The sequence below is a fragment of the Melitaea cinxia genome, chromosome 6 (assembly GCF_905220565.1).
Source record: "Melitaea cinxia chromosome 6, ilMelCinx1.1, whole genome shotgun sequence".
In the NCBI taxonomy this organism is placed as follows: Eukaryota; Metazoa; Arthropoda; class Insecta; order Lepidoptera; family Nymphalidae; genus Melitaea; species Melitaea cinxia.
The window spans coordinates 15,339,971-15,361,118 of NC_059399.1; the positions used below are offsets into that span (position 1 = coordinate 15,339,971).

A 21,148-nucleotide genomic window follows, 5' to 3' on the forward strand; every position below is an offset into this window, starting at 1 on the left:
TTTTTTTTTTTGGATATATGTGTCAAAATATATTAATGAGACAATCATCATACAAAATAATTAAAAATCTTTTGTGATTGACGACGCGTTGGCGCAACGGTCACAGCCCTGGTTTGAGGCTGTTGCGCTTGCGGTTACGGGTTCGATCCCTACACATGACAAACATTTGTATTTGCCATACAGATGTTTGCCGTGGTCCGAGTGTTTATGCAGTCCTTTTGGGTCTCCCCACCGTTCCTCGGAAAGGACGTTAAGCCGTCGGTCCCGGTTGTTATTATATACACTTGATAACGATCGTTGCTCATAGTAGAGAATATATCCGCCAACCTGCATTGGATCAACAGGGTTGATTAAGCTCTGATCCTTCTCCTACATGGGAAAAGAGGCCTATGCCCAGTAATGGGATATAACAGGCTGAAGTGAGCGAGCGAACCATAAATTTGTGATACTTAAATCGATTCAATAGCATATGCCACCACGATGTCTTAAAACTTCAATCGTATATTTGTATAAACCAACTCACTTTCGTCCTCAATAAATAAATAGAAAATAAAGCAATTTATCAAAGCCTTTCTAAATGCGCAATGTCCTATTTTGTTACAGTTTGCATTTCCCCAACCATCGACACTTAGAAAATATTTCAAAGAAGAATTCGTTTACAACTCATCATAATTGATCAGTATTTTGCCAACTGAGACTCAAACAAATTATTTTAATGTATTGCGTATACTTTACGAGTTACATAAAAATATATTCTAATGGTAGAAGAAAATCCGGGATAATATTCCAATTTCACAATTCTTCGAGGTAAGGCACCGCAAGAAATATCTTGCCTAAAATCTGGAGTAGCCCGTCTGGGGAAGTACTCCAACCTTACATAAAATAAATAACTTATAGGTAATAAGCTAAGTAACAGTATTCTCAAGTATAATTATGTTCTTATGGTGAGTAAGGTGGCCAAAGCTTCTGGGAAAGATGGGGGGTCGGCAAAGCGCTTACTCTGGTGATGCAGGTGTCTATAGGCAACGGTAACCGCTTGCCATCAGGTGAGCCATACACTTGTTTGCCGACCTTCATCATCATCATCATCATCATCATCATCATCATCATCATCATCATCATCATCATCATCATCATCATCATTCCAGCCTATTGCAGTCCACTGCTGGAAATAGGCCTCCACAAGTTCGCGCCAAAAATGCGTGAACGCATGTGTGTTGCCCATAGTCACCACGCTGGGCAGGCGGGTTGGTGACCACAGGGCTAGCTTTGTCGCACCTAAGACGCTGCTGCCCGTCTTCGGCCTGTGTGTTTCAAAGCCAGCGGTTAGATGGTTATCCTGCCACCGGTCGGCTTCTTAATTTCCAAGGTGGTAGTGGAACCTTGTTATCCCTTAGTCGCCTCTTACGACACCTACGGGAAGAGAGGGGGTGGCTATATTCTTTGGTACCGTAGCCACACAGCACACCTAGTTTGCCGACCCAGTCGTATAAAAAACACTCATTTAATAAAGTTGGCTAACAGTTGCTGCTTGAATCTAAACATTTAATAAAAAAATAGTTATTTGAGAAGGTATTTTGATTATCATTATAATTTTACCTTTAACATTCGACGAAGATCAAAATTACCATTTCAATGAAATTTGATTATACTTAAAAGTGGCGATATTTTCCATTAGCATTTTGACTACAACAAATTTAATCTTTTAATACTTATCAATATTTTATTAACAGTTTATTAAAAACTTTTTTGAGATAAAATAAAACAAATTGAATTACATGAGCTAATGTACATTCGCTACTAAAGGGCAAGGTGGTTTCGAAGGTAACATGGCAAGGCTTTCAAGCCATCGGTCATAAGGCCCTTCGATGAAAAGTGGCCACTTAGCTCGTCAGACGTCAATCCGAATTGAAGGTACGATACACTACACTGCGCAAACACAAAGATTATTTCATAGAAATGTTAGCTTACCATAAACAAATAAAAATCAGCGTTTTATTGCAACAACCAAGATATTTCTTTAAGATCATATGTAGACCATTTTTTCTTTCCGTATACAATGTAAACTGTGGAATTTTCTGATCGCCATAATTTGGGAGTTTTAAACGTCGATTGGGCAAAAATCTATTCCCTAAAGTCTGGCAACGCAACTGCAACTCCTCCTATGCTGCTGAAGTCGATGGGCGACGGTAGATTTAAAATCAGATTACTCTATCCGATCGTTTGCCTCTCCTGTTATAAAAAAAAAGTTGTTGTTGTCTTACATGTACATGTACATACAAAAATTAACAGAAATAACGTATCAAAATTTAGAACAGATTTAGTAGAAAACAGCACACTCCGTCTGCATTAACTATTCTATGTCCTTATATAAGACTTAAGAAATAAGAAATATGATTTAGAATTATTTGTGACTCTCGGGAAAGTGGTCTCTTACGAATTCTACTTAGAAGAAAAAATGATTAACTATTTATTTTTCTGTACTTTTATCGTTGAAATACAATGTTTCTTTAACATCGAAGCTTTAACGTCAAAAAACTTGGAGCGACTTCCGATGTATTTTTCGATGGCAGTTATGGACATAGCTGTCGGGTTACCCACGACTAGCCTTACTATTGTTAGGGGGAACACGACTGATATACGGTAAAGTTTTTACATCCTGTCTGAACAAACTAAACAAAGAGTTATTGCTATGTAACAAAGCATATCTGTCAATCTAAGGCAATCATGATCATGAAATTTAAGTATTACTTCTCCTTAGTACTTTCGGGATGTTATCCCCAATAGGGAAAGATTTAAATATTGACTAAGAATTGATTAGTATTGAACATAAATGTTGCACTACACTAGCTACGCGTAAATACCGAAACCATATTGTAAATACTTGGAAACGTCTATTTAAGCTAGTGTTGCCCAAATGCAAGAACAAGACGAGACTTAGCCAGTCTTGGTCTTGGTCTTGCGCCAATACACCTGGTCTTGGTCTTGGTCTTGGTCTTGCGCTCCCAGTCTTGGTCTTGGTCTTGGTCTTGCAGCAAGAGTCTTGCAAGTCTTGCAATTACCTATTAGTCTATTACTATTTATTAAAGTTTACTTTAAATCTTAGAAAAACGTATTAGAATTGGAACATTGTGAGCTTGAATTAACATAGCCATAGTAAAGATCAAGCAGATTAATAAATAACTGAAGATTTGATAAGAAATTCGAAAAATCAACTGACCTATATGTCGTTTTCCATGGAAGTAACTGTTTCTTAATAAACATTTATGATTTATAAGCTTACATTTGCTAAAACATGTAAAAAAAACAAATTAATTACAATAACTTGACTGTATTTTAAAGAACAATACTTATCTGTCTAGAAAGAGATTAAACCCTCTACTTATAAGAAATTTAATAAAAGAGTTTTACGATTTATCATTTATTTGAATAAAAAATAAAATACAACACAAATCAACAGCTTTATCATTAGGTTATGATACTTTATATCAATTTTTTTGACCAAGAATTAATACAAAGTAACCATCTGGCTGACTCATCACTTAACCTATTTCTATGTTTTCTAATTACTAATGATGCTTTAGAAAATAACCTCTCAGCAGGTACTGAGGTTTGAGCGTATAAGAGGAGGAGGTTTGTTGTTGTTAAATCGAGAAAATCGTTAAATTGATATTTGTTATATTAAGGTTGCACTGTACTGTAATTTACCAAAATATAAAGTACTTAGTTGTTACTGGCCGATTAAATGAAAATATGGGTGTTTATAAAAAATATTTAAGACGATAATTACATACTTAATATGTCGCACCCCTAGATGAAAACACCACTAACTCAAAAATACTTACGTAAGTTAATGGCGTTTTTGAAAGTATCGCATGAATAGCTACGCAGAGTTAAAATTCTTTTAACTGTTAAAAAAATATTCTTACCTGTCCACTTCTTCCAGCGGTTACTAAAAAGCTTGTGATATCTCCACTTAATTTTGGTTTAACAGGAAGAAATATTTCTGATTCCTTTTTGTGGAAAGATATTAGATGTTTCCTTAAGCCTGAAGTGTTTCTGTTTTTCATTTTTATTTTAATCTTTTTATGTTGGCACAATTTACAGAAGGCAGTTTGGGATGCATGAATTATTTCGAAAAACTCCTCAAATTTGCTTTTGGGTCTTTTAGATCTGTGACTCAAACTCTCGTTACTCGGACTAGAATAATTTGAATCTTCGTCACTCATATTAAATTGTACACGTGATACGTTTTTAGAAAACAACGAGAATTAGTAAAAACAATTATTAAGTTAGACTCGAAGCACAGCTCAATTGGAAATGACTGGAATTAAAATAATTCCTTTATTTATAGTACGTTTCCTTGCTTTCTACCGCGCCGCCTCGCCACGTGCCGGCTCTATGAAAAGGATGCCGCCGCAAATCAAACAATGCCGCGTGCGGCGTACAAACACACACTAAATATTACCTACTTGTACAGACGCGACGCGTGAATAAAATATATGTAAAGAATTAGTGCCAATCACTATTCTTTACATATAAGTGAATGTTTTGGCGTACATCTATACTAATATTATAAAGCTGAAGAGTTCGTTTGTATGTTTGATGACAGAAGTTTTAAAATAAATAAATAAGTCCTGAACGTCACTATACCTCCAAAGTTACTATTCCTCGTGGACGAAGTCGCGGGCACAGCTAGTAAATACTTACTCTCATCATCTCTCTCAGAGATATTCGGGCTGGTAAGTAATACAAAACTCTTATCGCAGGCTTTTTATTTTATTAGTAGGTAAGTACCTACGCTTTTTATATTATTTTATTAGTTTTGTAGAATTTTTTTACACGTTTCAAGTATATTTAAAAGTGGCTACAATATTTATTAAACGGGTGATATTTGAACACTTTTTGCTATTTTTTCTTGTAAAAACTTAAGAAATATAATGACTAAATGTACAATAATAGTACCTAAGTAATTAGTTTAAAACCATATAAGTAATCAATATTATAATATATACTTACTAGAATGAATTAATATGACATCTACTACCTATCCTTACCATTTTATCCTAATCATAATACTACTTGCGTGATCAGTATAATATATTCATTTTCATTCTAAGCACTCTGAAACTTATTTATTCTTTGGAACACCTGTAGGTACTCTTAAAATTCGAAATTATTTTGCATGAGTATACCTACGCCCTATGGCGGCAATCAAATAGTGTCAAATGTTATGATTTCGGCGTGGCGGCAACGATTGTTTTAGATTTCAAAAGAAGCCGCCGGCGCGTGTATCATAACCATGTACTTCCGAAAAGCGGCAAATTTCTTTGAGAAGTAAGTACAAAACCTTTGATGCCGCATTATCAAAGTGCCGATGGTTAAAACATAACTATGCATGCACTCAGTTTGATTTTAATAGATATTTTTTTATTCGCTATGTTTATGGTATTAGTCGTAATGCGCATAGGTCCAGTTTTTCATATTCTTTGATACAGTTTTTTGCGTCTCATAGAATTCCTAAGCGTACCTACCTATACTCCGAACTGTTACACCTAACTACTCAGTGAAATAGCGCTAAGTCCTAGCTGCAAGACGCAAGAGTCTTGCAGGCTATGTCTTGTTCTTGCTCAAGTCTTGCACGGTCAGTCTTGGTCTTGGTCTTGCTAAAAATACGCGGTCTTGTTCTTGGTCTTGGTCTTGCAAAAACGCAAGAACAAGACCAAGACTGCAAGACCAAGACTGAATTTGGGCAACACTAATTTAAGCTCATATCTAGTCTATTATTTTCCATTTTCTAGATCATTAATTTTCTATCGCCTTTTGAACCATACCTTTTTAGAAATTGTTCGAACATTAAAGCTTTACTAACTTCTTCTTTTGATTTTTATTTTATTTTTTTATTTATTTATTTAACATCTTCTTATCAGTTATTCTATTTCATGTGTATAGTAAAACTACTCGAATGGCAGAACCTGCTTTTGTCTAGATCATCGTTATTAGTCGTTTTAAGGGCCATAGGTAATGTTAACACTTCAATCGAACCAGGCTTAGTAACCGTTTTTCAATTAGCCGTATATTCCATCTCCATATCCATCGTCGTCTTTAAAAAGAAATAAAACTTTAACGTTCGAATTAAATAATAAATTTCTTGTTCTATAGTCCATTTATCGAAAAGGCTAAGGCTTAGATATTATTTTAGTAAGTTTTTTTCCTAATATTAACCGCGGGACACAGCTAGTATTAATAGAAATAGACAAAGTAATTGTTTTCTAATGTTTACGCGAATTTTACTCATTTAATGAAACAACTTTTTTCGGATTTTATCGCGGTTTATTATTATCTTTTGATTCCCGACGTTTCGGATACTTTACAGCAACCATGGTCACGGGGGGACTGAGGTGTCAGACGTCCCAACGTTACAAAGTTATTCGAAACTACCCGACATACATCAATATCTTATATAGTCCTATCTACGCAGAATGTGCTAATTGAGTCTTTAATCTGTGGTGAATTATGCTTGGTTTTTGATTTAATTATATTAATAATGGGGTCCCAAGCAGGTGGTAATTGCCAGCCATCTTCTCTATTGAAATTTGGATGTTTTTTAATTTCAATAGCCTCACGGATCATCCTTGGTTGGAATCGGTGTTCTTTTGCGAGGATCTGTGGTTTATCGAATCTAATATAATGGCTAGCTGTGTCTAGACTGTGTTCACAGATTGCGGACTTAGTATAGCGACGATGATTTAAGTCAGCTATATGTTCTTTAACGCGAGTTTTGATCGATCGTTTTGTTTGTCCTATATAAGAGAGACCACAGTCACAATCAAGCTTGTATACTCCTGCATCTTGTAAGGGTATATGACACTTGACAGATGGTAAAAATTGACTTATCGTTTTTGGCGGCTTGAAAAAAGTTTTTATAGAAGCTCGCTTTAAGATGAAGCCAATAAAAGGTAGGTTAGGATAGGATTACGGATAGGTACTTAAACGGTGAATCACATCATCATCCAACACAGTTAGCTACCGTGGGTAAATCTTTGTTTCAGAGAGCACGAGGGATCTGCGATGAGCGACACCTGGAGACCGAACTTCAACATGTCAAGCAAGTACTGCGAGACAACAAGCTTCGGGTACCGCGTCCTCATCGCAGTGAACGTGTGAAACCAGCCACCGTCGAACGAGTACCTGCTGTGCTACCTTTTATGAAAGGGGTCACTGACAAGATTGGCTTCATCTTAAAGCGAGCTTCTATAAAAACTTTTTTCAAGCCGCCAAAAACGATAAGTCAATTTTTACCCTCTGTCAAGTGTCATATACCCTTACAAGATGCAGGAGTATACAAGCTTGATTGTGACTGTGGTCTCTCTTATATAGGACAAACAAAACGATCGATCAAAACTCGCGTTAAAGAACATATAGCTGACTTAAATCATCGTCGCTATACTAAGTCCGCAATCTGTGAACACAGTCTAGACACAGCTAGCCATTATATTAGATTCGATAAACCACAGATCCTCGCAAAAGAACACCGATTCCAACCAAGGATGATCCGTGAGGCTATTGAAATTAAAAAACATCCAAATTTCAATAGAGAAGATGGCTGGCAATTACCACCTGCTTGGGACCCCATTATTAATATAATTAAATCAAAAACCAAGCATAATTCACCACAGATTAAAGACTCAATTAGCACATTCTGCGTAGATAGGACTATATAAGATATTGATGTATGTCGGGTAGTTTCGAATAACTTTGTAACGTTGGGACGTCTGACACCTCAGTCCCCCCGTGACCATGGTTGCTGTAAAGTATCCGAAACGTCGGGAATCAAAAGATAATAATAATCCGCGATAAAATCCGAAAAAAATGTTTCATTAAATAGACAAAGTAATGCTTTAATTTAACAATTATTTTTATTAAATTTCTCTATATAGATCGGAAGACGTTATCGAAGTAATGTGTCTTTTGAACGAAAATAATATACAAGTAATCAATCTCGATCTCAAGACGAAGGAGAGCAAAGATAAAGTAAGTTAATAACGGCTTAAAGGTGAGTACAGTTTAGGGAGCTCGAGCATTACCGTGTAGCGTACCTATGGTAGAAGATACGAGCTAGAGAGGAAACTTTACCCGTCTGTTTAAGCCATGAAAACTATTTTATATTTATTATTGTATATCGGAAAAATAATCGCGAAAGGGTTGCCCGAAATTTTTTGACCAGGCTATATTTAATTCAAAATTAAAAAATTCATCTTTTTATTTAAAAATGTACCTACGTATTTAAAGAGTAAATTACCTACCGTCAGTTTGAAGCCAGTAGAAAATATATATTGGGTTGTCTATTATTTTTCTGGCATAACTTCTGGGTTAGCAGGTATAAACAGATATATTAATATATATTGTTCTAGATACTTTCACGTACATGTTTAATAGATAAATCTTACATCAAAATGAGCGCTGTTTTATTAGAAATACGATGACATTAGGTTGTCTGCTAAGTCTAGTTTTGAATAGCGGTTGTCAAATATAATAGCCCGGTCAGGAATTTTCCAGACAATTGTTTTCGCAAATGAACTTTAGAATGCTAAATTAAGAAAGAATAAAGATAATTATTACATTTTTATCCATTAAGCAGATGGGAGAAGATCATCTCTAATTCGTATCTTAGAATATTACGAATAATATTCGAAACTAAATTTATAAAAGGGAATGTTCCATGCTGTGTTCGAACTTCGAAATAATGTCTTTAAATGTTAATCTGTGAAATTTGTTTCTGTTCTCTTTCTGTTTAAATATCGAAACTACAGGTTACGTGTTAAGAATTTAAACTTGGGAGACTTGTCCGAAGTAAAACGGATAAGCAAAAGCTTTGAAATAGACGGAAAAGAAATAAAATCAAAGAATTAAAAAAGTAAAGATGAATAATCTATACAAATAAATAAAATTGGAATGTCTATTTGTAATATTAAAATAACTACTTTTTACTAAATGCATATGAATGTATACAAGCTACATATACTTACCAAAATGACAATTTTTACAATTTTTGTCTGTCTGTCTGTCTGTTTGTTCTGGCTAATCTCTGAAATGACTGGATCGATTTTGACGGAACTTTCACTGGAAGATAGCTTATGTAGGATAATGATGATTATGATTATGTAGGATTTAAGGAATGACTTAGTATACTTTTATTTTAGAAATTTATTTATTTTATTATTGTGCGAACTGAACAATAACTTTTTTGATAAACTCCACGCGGACTAAGTCGTGGGCAAAGTTAGTATAAAATAAAATGAAAAATCAATGAAACTGGCTTAGCCCGTATTCGTATCTGTTTGCAAATTATTTTGTAACAAATACGTTCCATAAATCCAGTTGTAGACAATCATTAAGCTCATTGTTTGTTTTGTAAATGGGTAATACATTGGAACTGTTTGACGTGTCGTTTCTAGAATGCTCTAACCTACACTCACCTTAATGAGAAAATCGTACGTTATACAAATCGACACATTTTCAAAGGTACAATAAATTTTAAGCAATTAATATTAACTGTTTGCAGGAAAATTCAGTACACATTACTTTTTCTAGTTCAAATTGGTTGTTGCATATACTTATACTCTAGAATATTTTTATTTATTTTTGTATTTCTTAATATAGGCTGGTAAATAAACTCGTGGTTTTAAGTCTGTCTTTTGCTTAACATGTATTATGTAGTAGTTTTGCAATAAAATAAATAAATAAATAGTAGGTTCTGTAAGACGCGTTCAAATTAAATAATGTAGAAGCTATCAGAAGAATAGATAGTAGAGTCCCACAAACATAATTTTTAACTTCATTATTTTTAATTATATAATTATATAACAAATAAATTTAGTATTTCAGTTATCTTAAGAACGGTCTTGATACGTCAGAGGAAAGAACGAGTCTGATACTTTGCGAACCAATTGAATGCGAAAACCTACTCTATGAGGTAAATAATTAAATTTTGTAATTTAATACATCACAGCAATTTGGAATGACGAAAAGCTAAATTCCCTAAATTTTAAATGGATCAAGTGTAATAAAACATATGCACAGTGTTGTCGTAATAAACACAAGAAGAGCAAAGCTAACAAAAATATAACCAAAATTAAAATACATATGAATAAATAGTATACAATGTGTGGTTTCTATATATAACGCTTCAGCTTGTAATATCCCACTACTGGGCATAGGCCTCTTCCCCCATGTAGGAGAAGGATCAGAGCTTAATCCACCACGCTGCTCCACTGCGAGTTGGCGGATATATTCCCTACTACGAGTAATGATCGCTATCAGGTCGCGATCGCATTTTTCTAATATTATATTTTTTGTTTATCATAATTATTTAGGGCTTGTTGCTGATAATAAATCTTGGATAGTTTTCTAACGGTATACAGACAAAAACATTTACTGGTTTAGGTAAAAGTTTTTTTAACTTCACTCTCAAATTCGGCTAACTATCAAGTATATTCAGCTAACACAGGAAAATGGTTCAAAATCTGGAGCAGTCCGACTATGGAAGTACCTCGACCTAACAGAAGATCACAGCTAATTAATACTGATCACAAGCAGTGCTATTTTACTGTGGTGAGTGAGAAAGCTAAGTTCTTAGGGAGGGTAGGTTCGGCAAAGCATTTGTGATGTTTCTGGTACTGCAGGCATCTATAAGCTATGTTATCGACCTAGTCATATACAAAACTACCCTAAAACGATTGAAAATTCATGATTACAAAAAGTCGTTTTTTCTACTTTTTGTAACAAAATCTTAAAAGGTAACTTCTACTGCTACCGTTGTCATATACCATATATTTATTTAATTACCTAGAGACTTTCACAAACGAACAGAGAAACTGTCTACACTCCATAAGAATATTACATACAGTGTTATATTTTTTCAGATAACACTCAACAACTATATACATCGATCCATGCTTTATATCTTCTACTGGCCACGGGGAAACGTAAGCAAAATATTTCTCTCCAGTATCAAGGAAGCTATACGAGTAGCTGTGATCACAAATCCAAGGCCTGGCGTGTGAGTAAAATCTTCACTTTATCCAAAAACAAAAAAAATTGAACTTATAAATTTTCGTATTATACACATATCATGTTTCACAACATTATAGCGTAGAGATAATAAATAAACGTGTCATATTCAACAGTCAATTTACTCCTGTATTGGGGATTCGGAAACACAAACAATTATATGGCCAATACAAATGTCTGTCGTGAGCGGGGGTCTAACTCGCGACCGCCAGCGCAACCAGGCCGAAATGTTAAAATTTGACTACAATTAGTAGTCCATTACACTAAAAGATTAACATATTAATATTAATTAAGAGTTTAAAAAAAAAAAACAATTTAACAGGTATTTTATTATTGTTATTATTACATAACAAATAAACTCTAGAACATAAACACTTAAGATTTAATCACATTAAAAATGTCTCGTATGTCATTGTCGGGTAATAAAAAGAACAAACAACAAAATTGCCAAAATTAAAGAAAACAAAATGTATAAAATTTCCTTCTTTTTCTATTAATCAATTAAAATCATTTTCGTTTGTTTTTCTACCAAAAAAAAAACTATCATTTGAAATTTCCCACATAATCAATGTTAGTTCCTTATATGTTCATTTATATAGATATAATTTGTCTAAATTAACCGGCTGCAGATCTAGAGACTGAAATCAGAGGACGCGTGATTTGATTTGTGGCGAGAATACAATAGTCACAAATGAAGGTGCAGTGACATCACAGCATTATTGGCGACAATTGAGTTCGTATGCTTCGACAAACAACCGAATCATATACATATACTGATTTTCACAAAGGACGTATTAATTAAATCTTAATAAAAAAGTGGTTTATTGGCAATTTTAAAGAAGCACTGTAAACTTTCTTACTGGCACTTTTCAGCAAAAACTTTATTTAAGGCTGTGCCCGCGACTTCGTGCGCGTCGAATTTAACAAAATAGTTATTCTTCAGTTCGCAGTATTATAAAATAAATAAATTAACTAAGTTACTCCTTACTACATCAGCTATATGCCAGTGAAAGTCCCGTCAAAATCGATCCAACCGTTTCAGAGATTAGCCGGAACAAACAGACAGACAAAATTATAAAAAAAATGTTATTTTGGTATATATACCGTATATATTCACTAAAAAGCGGTAACAAGATGTAAACTTGGCAATTCCGACAACTATTAAAATATTGGGTTTTATGTCGATATTATTCTTATTGTTTATTATCTATTTTTCCGGTGTTAATACCGAAACAGTAAGTACAAAGATGGTGACGCCATCTTCCGAATGGTTAATACCCATTCATTTACGATTAGCCAGTCACTATCTTTGTTATCTGTTTTGCAGGGTAGTTGCACAAAAAAAATGAATACTATTATCATTAGAATATGACCTATTTATAATATTGTATCGTTCTTATTGTGTTTATTATTTGTTGAAGTACCGGAAGAGCATAAAGATGGACACACCATCTTCCTAATAGTTAATACTAATTTTTTGATTGCTCAGTCGCCATCTTTGTCATGTGTTGGCGGTATTGTTATCTCATAAGAGTTAATTTGTAAGTGAAGAAGCACTTATTGTTTAATTATTCTGCAGCTAACGTTGCTGCTCGATAAGTGGCATATAGTAATTAGTATGATAACGTATTCAATGTAGTTAAAAGTGTGTATTGAGAATGAATAACTATATATTTGAAGTGAGAAATAAATGTTTCGTTGAGTGTTCTCAATCGTAATCTACACGCCATTTTTGTCGCGAACTTGTGGAGGCCTATGACCAGCTGTGGACTGCGATAGGCTGAAGTGTGTGTGTGTGTGTGTGTGTCAAGTGTGAGCAACATTATATTGCTAAAATATGTTTAGTATTGGTTTCGTTTTGTTTCGTTTGATAACAAATACAATATGTAAGTTACCTACTGCTCGGAAAACAATAAATGTTGCATTAGTACAATCTACATAATTAATTGAATATATGAGTTCGGCTTACTTATTCAAAAAATAAAAATTAAAGTATTGTTTTTAACCGACTTCCAAAAAAGGAGGAGGTTCTCAATTCGACTGTATTTTTTTAATGTATGTGACTTAAGAACTTTTGACTGGGTGGACCGATTTCGACAAAAATTTTTTTAATCGAAAGGTGGTGTGTGTCATTTGGTCCAATTTAAATTTATTTGAGATCTAACAACTTCTTTTTGAGTTATATCTAATAATGCGTTTTTACTTGACGCTTTTTTCGTCGACCTACGTTGTATTATACCACATAACTTTTTACTGGATGTACGGATTTTAATAATTCTTTTTTTATTGGAAAGGAGATTTTTTCCCCGTGTAGGGACGGGCAGTAGAATACAATTTCCTACGGCCCGGTAAGAAGGCCTGTCGTAAGAGCCGACAAAATTCTTGAGGTGGTAGGCTTCGGCCGTGGCTTAATTACCACCCTCTGGGTAAAGTCGCGCCGCCAAACGGCAATCGCCGTGTTCCGGGGCGGGTCCCAGAGCAGCCATTTGGGGGATGTGTCTGGGTAGTTGTGGCACTCTATGTGACCGATTCTGTCTGCTCATCACTGCCGCATCGGGTGCCTGGCTTCGGAGGGTAGCGGGATCCGAGGCACGGTGCCGCCGCTGGCCGACCGTAGGAAGTTGGGGGCCCAAGTAGCAGGAAAGCCACCTGTGAAAGGCTGCCCCGCCACCTGACGAAAAATCCCAGGATGATCTACCTTGCCGGTTGGCGACCGGAAGGGAGGACCAGGTAGCCATTCTGGGGGGGCTCGGGCGTCCTCGCGGTCTCCGCGTCAGGCTCCCTCCGTGCGGCGGTGTTGAGTCTGACACATGGTAGGTAGGATGCCGCCTCGTCCAGTTTGCGTTCCCCAGCACCTATTCACTCCCCATGAAAGCACAGAAGAATAAAAAAGGGTATACACAGTGGCTGCACGTCCTCCCACTGAAAGTGCACCTCTCTATCATCCGAGGTCTGCACTCCAATCTCGAATCTGTCCACCACCACCTAGAAACAGAAAAACCGCAGCTGCTGTTCCTCACTGAGACGCAGATCAGATGTCCGGCTGACACGGCGTACCTCAGCTACCCCGGGTATTCTCTGGAGCACAGGTTCATACCTCGTGCCGGAGTCTGTGTGTACGTCCGTGATGACATTTGCATCAAGCGTCTTAAGCACCTTGAGACATCCAGTTACTCCATCCTATGGGTTCTGGTGGACACAGGACAGGAGAAAATCCTGTATGCCTGTGTCTACCGTTCGCACAGTGGAGACGTGGAGACAACTCAGTTTTGTGACCATCTTACCCTAACGGCGGATAAGGCTCGAGAGCGTTACCCTTCGGCACAGTTAGTCATCCTGGGGGACTTCAACGCCCACCACCAGGAGTGGCTGTACCCATACCAGGTGACCGACCATGCTGGGAGAGAAGTGCGTAAACTAGCCTTGACGCTGGACCTCACCCAGCTTGTAAATTGTGCTACCAGGGTACCAGACGTAGACTCTCATACCGCCAACTGCTTAGACCTATTTTTAACAACTGATCCAGACAGTTACTCAATAACAGTTTCTGCACCACTGGGTACTTCTGACCACTGTCTGGTAAAATCAATATCCGTCTGTTCCCCACCCGAAGAATCCCCATGTGGCCCAGACCGGCAGTACGGTTTCCGCCAGCACCGTTCGACTGGGGACCTTCTAGTGTATGCCACACATATATGGAGTGAGGCCATTGACAAACACGGCGAAGCACTTGCCGTGTTTCTCGATATCTCGAAGACCTTTGACAGGGTTTGGCACGCGAGCCTTATAAGCAAGCTTCCTTCATATGGTATTCCACCTAGCCTTTGCACTTGGATTTCTGACTTCCTGAGCGAACGTTCAATACAAGTTGACCTTGACGGGTACTCGTCGGACCAAAAGGCTATCGACGCCGGTGTTCCTCAGGGATCAGTCTTGTCCGCTACCCTCTTCCTGCTGTATATTAACGATCTGCTTGTCCCCGGTACCTTTGGGTATGCTGACGACAGCACAGTGACGGACAGATACTTTTCGAGTGCAAGGGCTAGTAAGGATGTTATCCAGTCTTGTCGAGAGGATATGGTCAGCCGCTTGAACGTCGCCCTCCAGGCAGTCTCCGAATGGGGCGATGCCAATCTGGTCACGTTCAACGCTACAAAAACACAGGCGTGTGTTCTCTCCTCTAAACGGAGCCCTTTACACCTGGCTCCGACTTTCCGGGATGTTTCTGTGGAAATTACCGACTCCCTACAGCTCCTCGGTGTAGAGCTGTCGTCCAATCTGAACTTTGAGCAACACATCGAGTCCAAAGCAAAAACTGCAGCAAAAAAACTAGGTATTCTCTCTAAGGTCAGGCGTTACTTCACTCCAGAACAGTTGCTTCAACTTTATCAAGCGCAAGTTCGGTCTTGTATGGAGTACTGCTGCCATCTTTGGGATGGATCCACCAAATACCAACTGGCAACTTTGGACTCGGTGGAAAAACGAGCTAAGAGACTCATAGGTGACCCTACTCTGACAGACACTAAGTTGCAGAGTCTCGATCATCGGCGTAGGGTAGCTCGTCTGTCGGTGTTCTACAGAATATATTTCGGTGAGTGTGCGAAGGAATTGCATGATCTAATTCCCCCAACAACCTTCCGCCATCGGGACACTAGGTGCGGTCGATCGTTCCATCCTTATGTCATCGATATGCCACCTACGCGCACAAAACACTTTGGCTCTACTTTCCTGATGCACACAGCTAAGGAATGGAACTCGTTGCCCGCGTCTGTGTTTCCCGAACGATAGAATCTGGGTGCCTTCAAGGCCAGAGTGAATAGACTGTTATTAGGCAGGCATGCTCCACCTTCGACCGCATCGTCACTTAACATCAGGTGAGATTGTGGTCAAATGCATGCCTATAAGGTGATATCCCTAGTTTGGTACTACGATAAGGAAACCAAGATTTGATGATGGGATCACAGATAAATCGAAGGAAACTCTCGAAAATCCGCATAACTTTTTACTGGGTGTACCGTGTAGCATATATTTTTAATAGCGCCTGGTTTCGTTCCTGCTGATGTATAATAGCACAGTTATGCATTAGCGTTGCTATTTACTTTTTCTAGGCGACTGATTTAATTTTGGAATACCCTCGTATTGTATTACGTCGCGGTTCACCTTAGGGGGTAGTTATGTCGCGACGCGCGGGGTATGCTAGGGTATATAAGCCTCAGGGCGAGTGTTTGCGGCCTTTTTGTCTTTTTGCTCTTTGCTCTTTTTTTGGGTTGGATTCTCTCGCCGTCTTAAGATCTGAGTGCAATTTATTGTGGGTGAGTCATTGTAGTTTCTTATGGTATAAGCTTTGCTTAAGTGTAAGTTGATTTTGTGTGTTTTGAAAAAAAATTAAGATTCTGTAGGATTTTTTTTACTCTCTCTCTTGTGTCTCGTGTTAGGAGTTGTGGGTGACTCTCTAACCCAGCAAGCAATTTTTTAACACGTAGCAACCGATTTTGATAATTTTTAATTTAATCGAAAGCTGATGTTTATCATGTGGTCACATTTAAATTTTATTGAGATCTGATAACTACTTTTAGAGTAATCTTTGATAACGCGTAGTTACTTGACTATGCTTTCGTTGATCTACGTTCTATTACGTTTCGATGTAATTGAAGTCGGTTTTTTTCGTTTGCGAGCAAATACAATTATTGCTGTACAAATATCATAAAGCTGAGATTTTGCTTATTTGTTTTAACGCGCTAATCTCAAGAACTTTTAGTTTGTCTTAAAAAAAATTGGATTGGATATTCCATGTGCCAACGAAGGTTATATGCTATATAGTATATCAGTACTTTTTCATCAAATTAACGCGGGCAAAACCGCAGGATTCAGGTAGTTAACAATAATGTTCATTTGAATTTCTCAAACAAAATTTTTCAGATAAAAATTCAATAAGTAAATTTAAATTCTATTTTTTCATTTTCTTCAATTTCATTCTACCGTCTCATTCTTCTATCATAAAGGGTGCTTACCACTCTAATTCACTTTTGTAACAAAAACAAAAAAGTAATGTAATACAATAATAAACTTTATTCAAACAAAATTCTGACGTTACAAATGTAATTGATAAATCTACATCCATTTCCCTCTTTCAATAAAAACAATAATAAAAAGAAAAGAGACATTAAATTATCGTAACCGATAAATCAATACACTTTACCACATCGTAAATCAACTTGGGCGGTACACTAAATTATAATGAATATATCATTAAGCCGTAATAATATTAACGAATTGCAAAATAATTGAGGCAATAACCCCAATACGGCAACGCATTTATCTCAGCGACTTTATATTACTTGTCTTTCTCTGCGTTAATTTTGATGGAAATCTATGCATAACAAAATAAACATACATACTAGGCTTGGTTTCCGAGCATACCCCATCGTTAGCGACCATGATGAAAAAAACAAATATGGTAAAAATCGAGTTTATTAAACTTTAATTTTAATTTTAAACAAAACGAAAGGTAAAACGAGCGGAACGATAAAGGAAAGATACGGTGTGTTGTGTAATAACTTATAATTTTGATTTGATTGATCATTTTGTATACATAGCACAAGAATTCTAAAAACTTTTTAACTTTAACTTTTAAGTTCGTAACATCCCACTGCATGGGCCTCGCTCTCCATGTAGGAGACTTAGACACCACAGCTTATTATACCACGCTGTTCCATGGTGGGTTGGTAGGTCTCCTCCTGCGGGATAGTATATCCCAGAAGGAGAATGACGATCGGATGAGAGAGGAGGCCGCCAACGAGGCCTCTCTCTCCGCAGGCGACGAACGGGGGTGCGTAGGAGGCGCTACTTAATGCACCTCCAGTAACGCCCCTGTGCCAGTGTCGAGCCGGGATGGGACCCCGGTCCTGCTAGACAGACACGGCGTCATCGGGATTGTGTCAGAGGTGTGCCGGACATTCCCCATGTGGAGAAGTCTGGTCTTTTCGCCGAAGCCAGCCTGTCGCTTGATGGATCCTGTTGCCTGCAGATCCGGGACCCTCCAATTAAAGCGGCTGAAGGCTCCAGCAGGGGTTTGGTCGGTATTGCACCCCCAAGTGCTGAAGCCGACATACGGTCTAGGACTGCCTACCCTGGCATCCTGGATATCAGCGGTAAATGAACCCCTGCGATACCAAAAAAAAAATTTTGGGTTGGTACTATGAGTAATAGCATTCATTGCTCATATTAGAATTAGCAAGTTGAAGTGGCAGTGGGCTGGCCATCTGTGTCGCAGGACCGATGATCGTTGGAGCAGACGGGTCCTGGAGTGGGAACCGCGTCTTGGCAAACGCAGTGTGGGACGTCCTCCGGCCCGTTGGACCGACGATCTACGTAAGATTACTGGTGTAGGCTGGATATGGATTGCGAAAAACCGGGATGTTTGGCGCGAACTTGGGGAGGCCTATGTCCAGCAGTGGACTGCAATAGGCTGAGCTGACTGGCTGACTCATAGTAGGAGTTCACTACTAAGGGTAATGAATGCTATCGAATGTCTATGATAGCAACGGGGACCGACGTTTACGTGCACGTAACGTGACATAGCACTGAATTGTGCTTAAAAATCTTATGGTAAAGTGTAAACGGTTACCATAACGTATAAGTGCCCGCAACCCTAGAATCATCAAAAGCGCGTTAACAGCTAATAACTAGATACAGTTACTTCAAATATTAAGAAAAAAATAGCTGTTTTGCTTATAACCATTATTGAATTAGCAGACATTACTCGATCAAACATTTTTCAAATATATAAACTTTTGGTTTTTAAATTTTATTCTGAACGTAAACATTTAACTATATAACGAAAACTCTTTGTTATTTTTATAACAGTATTTTTAAAATGTATTTCAAAACTTGCAAATATTATATTTATGATATAATATTTACAAGTTTTGTTTAAAGTTTTTGGGTTACTGTATGTAAACTTGATCATACCTATATAAGTTTATTAACTTTTTAACCAACTTTCAAAAAAGGAGGAGGTTCTCAATTCGATTGTATTTTTTTATGTATTTTACTTCAGAACTTTTGACTGATAGAACCGATTTCGATGTCATTTGGTCCCATTTCAATTTATTTGAGATCGAACAACTACTTTTTGAGTTGTATCTAATAATTCATTTTTACTTGCCTATTTTTTCGTCGAACTACGGTGTATAACTTTTTACTAGGTGTACCGATGTTGATGATGTTAAAATAAATCGAAAGCTGTTGCCGTAGTTCATAGACGCCTGCAACACCAGAAGCATCGCAGCCGTGTTGTTGACCCTAACCCCAATCCCACCCAAGAGCTCTGGTCACCTTACTCACCACAGAAACACAACACTGTTTGAAAGTAGCACAGTTTAGCTGTGATCTTCTGTAAGGTCGAGGTACTTCTCCAGTCGGGCTGATACAGATTTTGAGCAGCATATTTCCTTTTGTGCCCTCAATACTTGTACAATACAAATTGCATGTTTGTTATTACAATACAAAAAAATCAATGATTTTCGATTAAAACATTAATTCAACCGTTTCATACATATCAAAATACATTTAAAAGTAAGAATTCGATTCCTTGTAAGATGTAGAAAAACAGGTTTAGATAAAACACAAGCTAACTTTAGAAATACCCTCGAAGCATGCGCCGTCTTGATTATCGTACCGTCTTGCCAGTATTTCAGAAATTACATTTTCTTCTGTTCGAAAATACCCAATACAAAGCCGGCGACTCTCACGTACATTGTAATTCGATTGAACGAAACGCCGATTGTGAATTGGCCAAACATATTTTTTAGTGCTTCGCTTTCGGTATTTTCTTTTGGAAACGTATTAATTTTGTGGTCAATTTTAGTTCTTAGAAGTTCTTAGTAGCTAGTTGTAAACCTCCCTAACCTAACCTAACCTAAATTCTTTTAAACGGACTTCAAAAACGGAGAAGGTTCTCAATTTAAGTTAATTTTTTATACTTTACGTCATAACTTTTATATAGGATGTGCTGATTTCGATGATTCTTTTTTTTATTCGAGAGCTGGTAATTGTCGTGTCGTCAAATTTAAATGAAATCGAGATGATGAGTTCGAGTTACCCTAACTTTATCCTTATATTTACTAATCTACTCAATACGTCAAAAAACCATTCAAAAGTAATTTATCTATCGTTGAATTCAATCAGGAAATAACGTTGATTTTCCCGGAAGACCCTCAGATTAACTATACTGCAAGTTTTATAATCCACGGGTATTTTTATCTTTAATAAAATTGGGAAATTATTTTCTTAACTTTGTGGTATGTGTTAAGAATTTTTTGTAATTTTATTGAAATTTCTGACAAATTTTATATCTACTTATAATAAATCAAATGAAATTACCAACAACATATAATAAGAATAGAAAAACTACTAAACTTCTAGGCATCATCATCATTTCAGCCTATCACAGTTCACTGCTGAACATAGGCCTCCACAAGCTTACTCCGAAAATGGCGTGAACTCATGTCTGTTGGCCATAGTCACCAATGCTGGGCAGGCGGGTTGGTAACCGCAGGGCTGGCTTTGTCGCACCGAAGATGCCGCTGCCCGCCTTCGGCCTGTGTATTTCAAAGCCAGCAGTTTGATGGTTATCCCACCATCGGTCGGTTTTTTAAGTTCCACTGAACTGTGTTATACCTTAGTCACTTCTTACGACACCCACGGGAAGAGAGGGGGTGGCTATATTTTTTACTATTGTTGCCACACAGCGACAGTAGGTATTGCGAAACTATTAAATGTTATTGTAGAAAAATGACATTAGCTGTGTATTGTTTAATACTGACAATCAAATGTAATCCTTAAGAAATATAATATTTTTAACCTCAAAAAATTATATAAGTACATATTTTTTATAAATAGGTTACCTATCAATATTGGGAGGAAGAAATCCGTAAGATAAGATATAAGTAAATATTGTCGTTTTATTCTCAAACGAAAAAAACTGCTCTCGGAGGCAAGGTGGGATACCCACAAGGACAAACATTCAAACCGAAAAGAATTATGGGTACAAATATGAACAAAAATCCATACC

General features: G+C 37.0%; 1 protein-coding gene across 1 annotated transcript in view; it reads left to right on the top strand.

The window, feature by feature from the left end:
- Positions 1–2,458: 2,458 nt before the first annotated feature.
- Positions 2,459–21,148, top strand: part of LOC123654775 (ionotropic receptor 40a) — a 35,937-nt gene continuing 17,247 nt past the window's right edge. Inside the window, exons 1-4 of the mRNA XM_045590659.1 lie at positions 2,459–2,643; positions 7,941–8,034; positions 9,881–9,976; positions 10,926–11,062. Of these exons, the coding sequence (XP_045446615.1) occupies positions 2,459–2,643; positions 7,941–8,034; positions 9,881–9,976; positions 10,926–11,062 (512 nt within the window). The remainder of the gene's footprint in view (positions 2,644–7,940; positions 8,035–9,880; positions 9,977–10,925; positions 11,063–21,148) is intronic.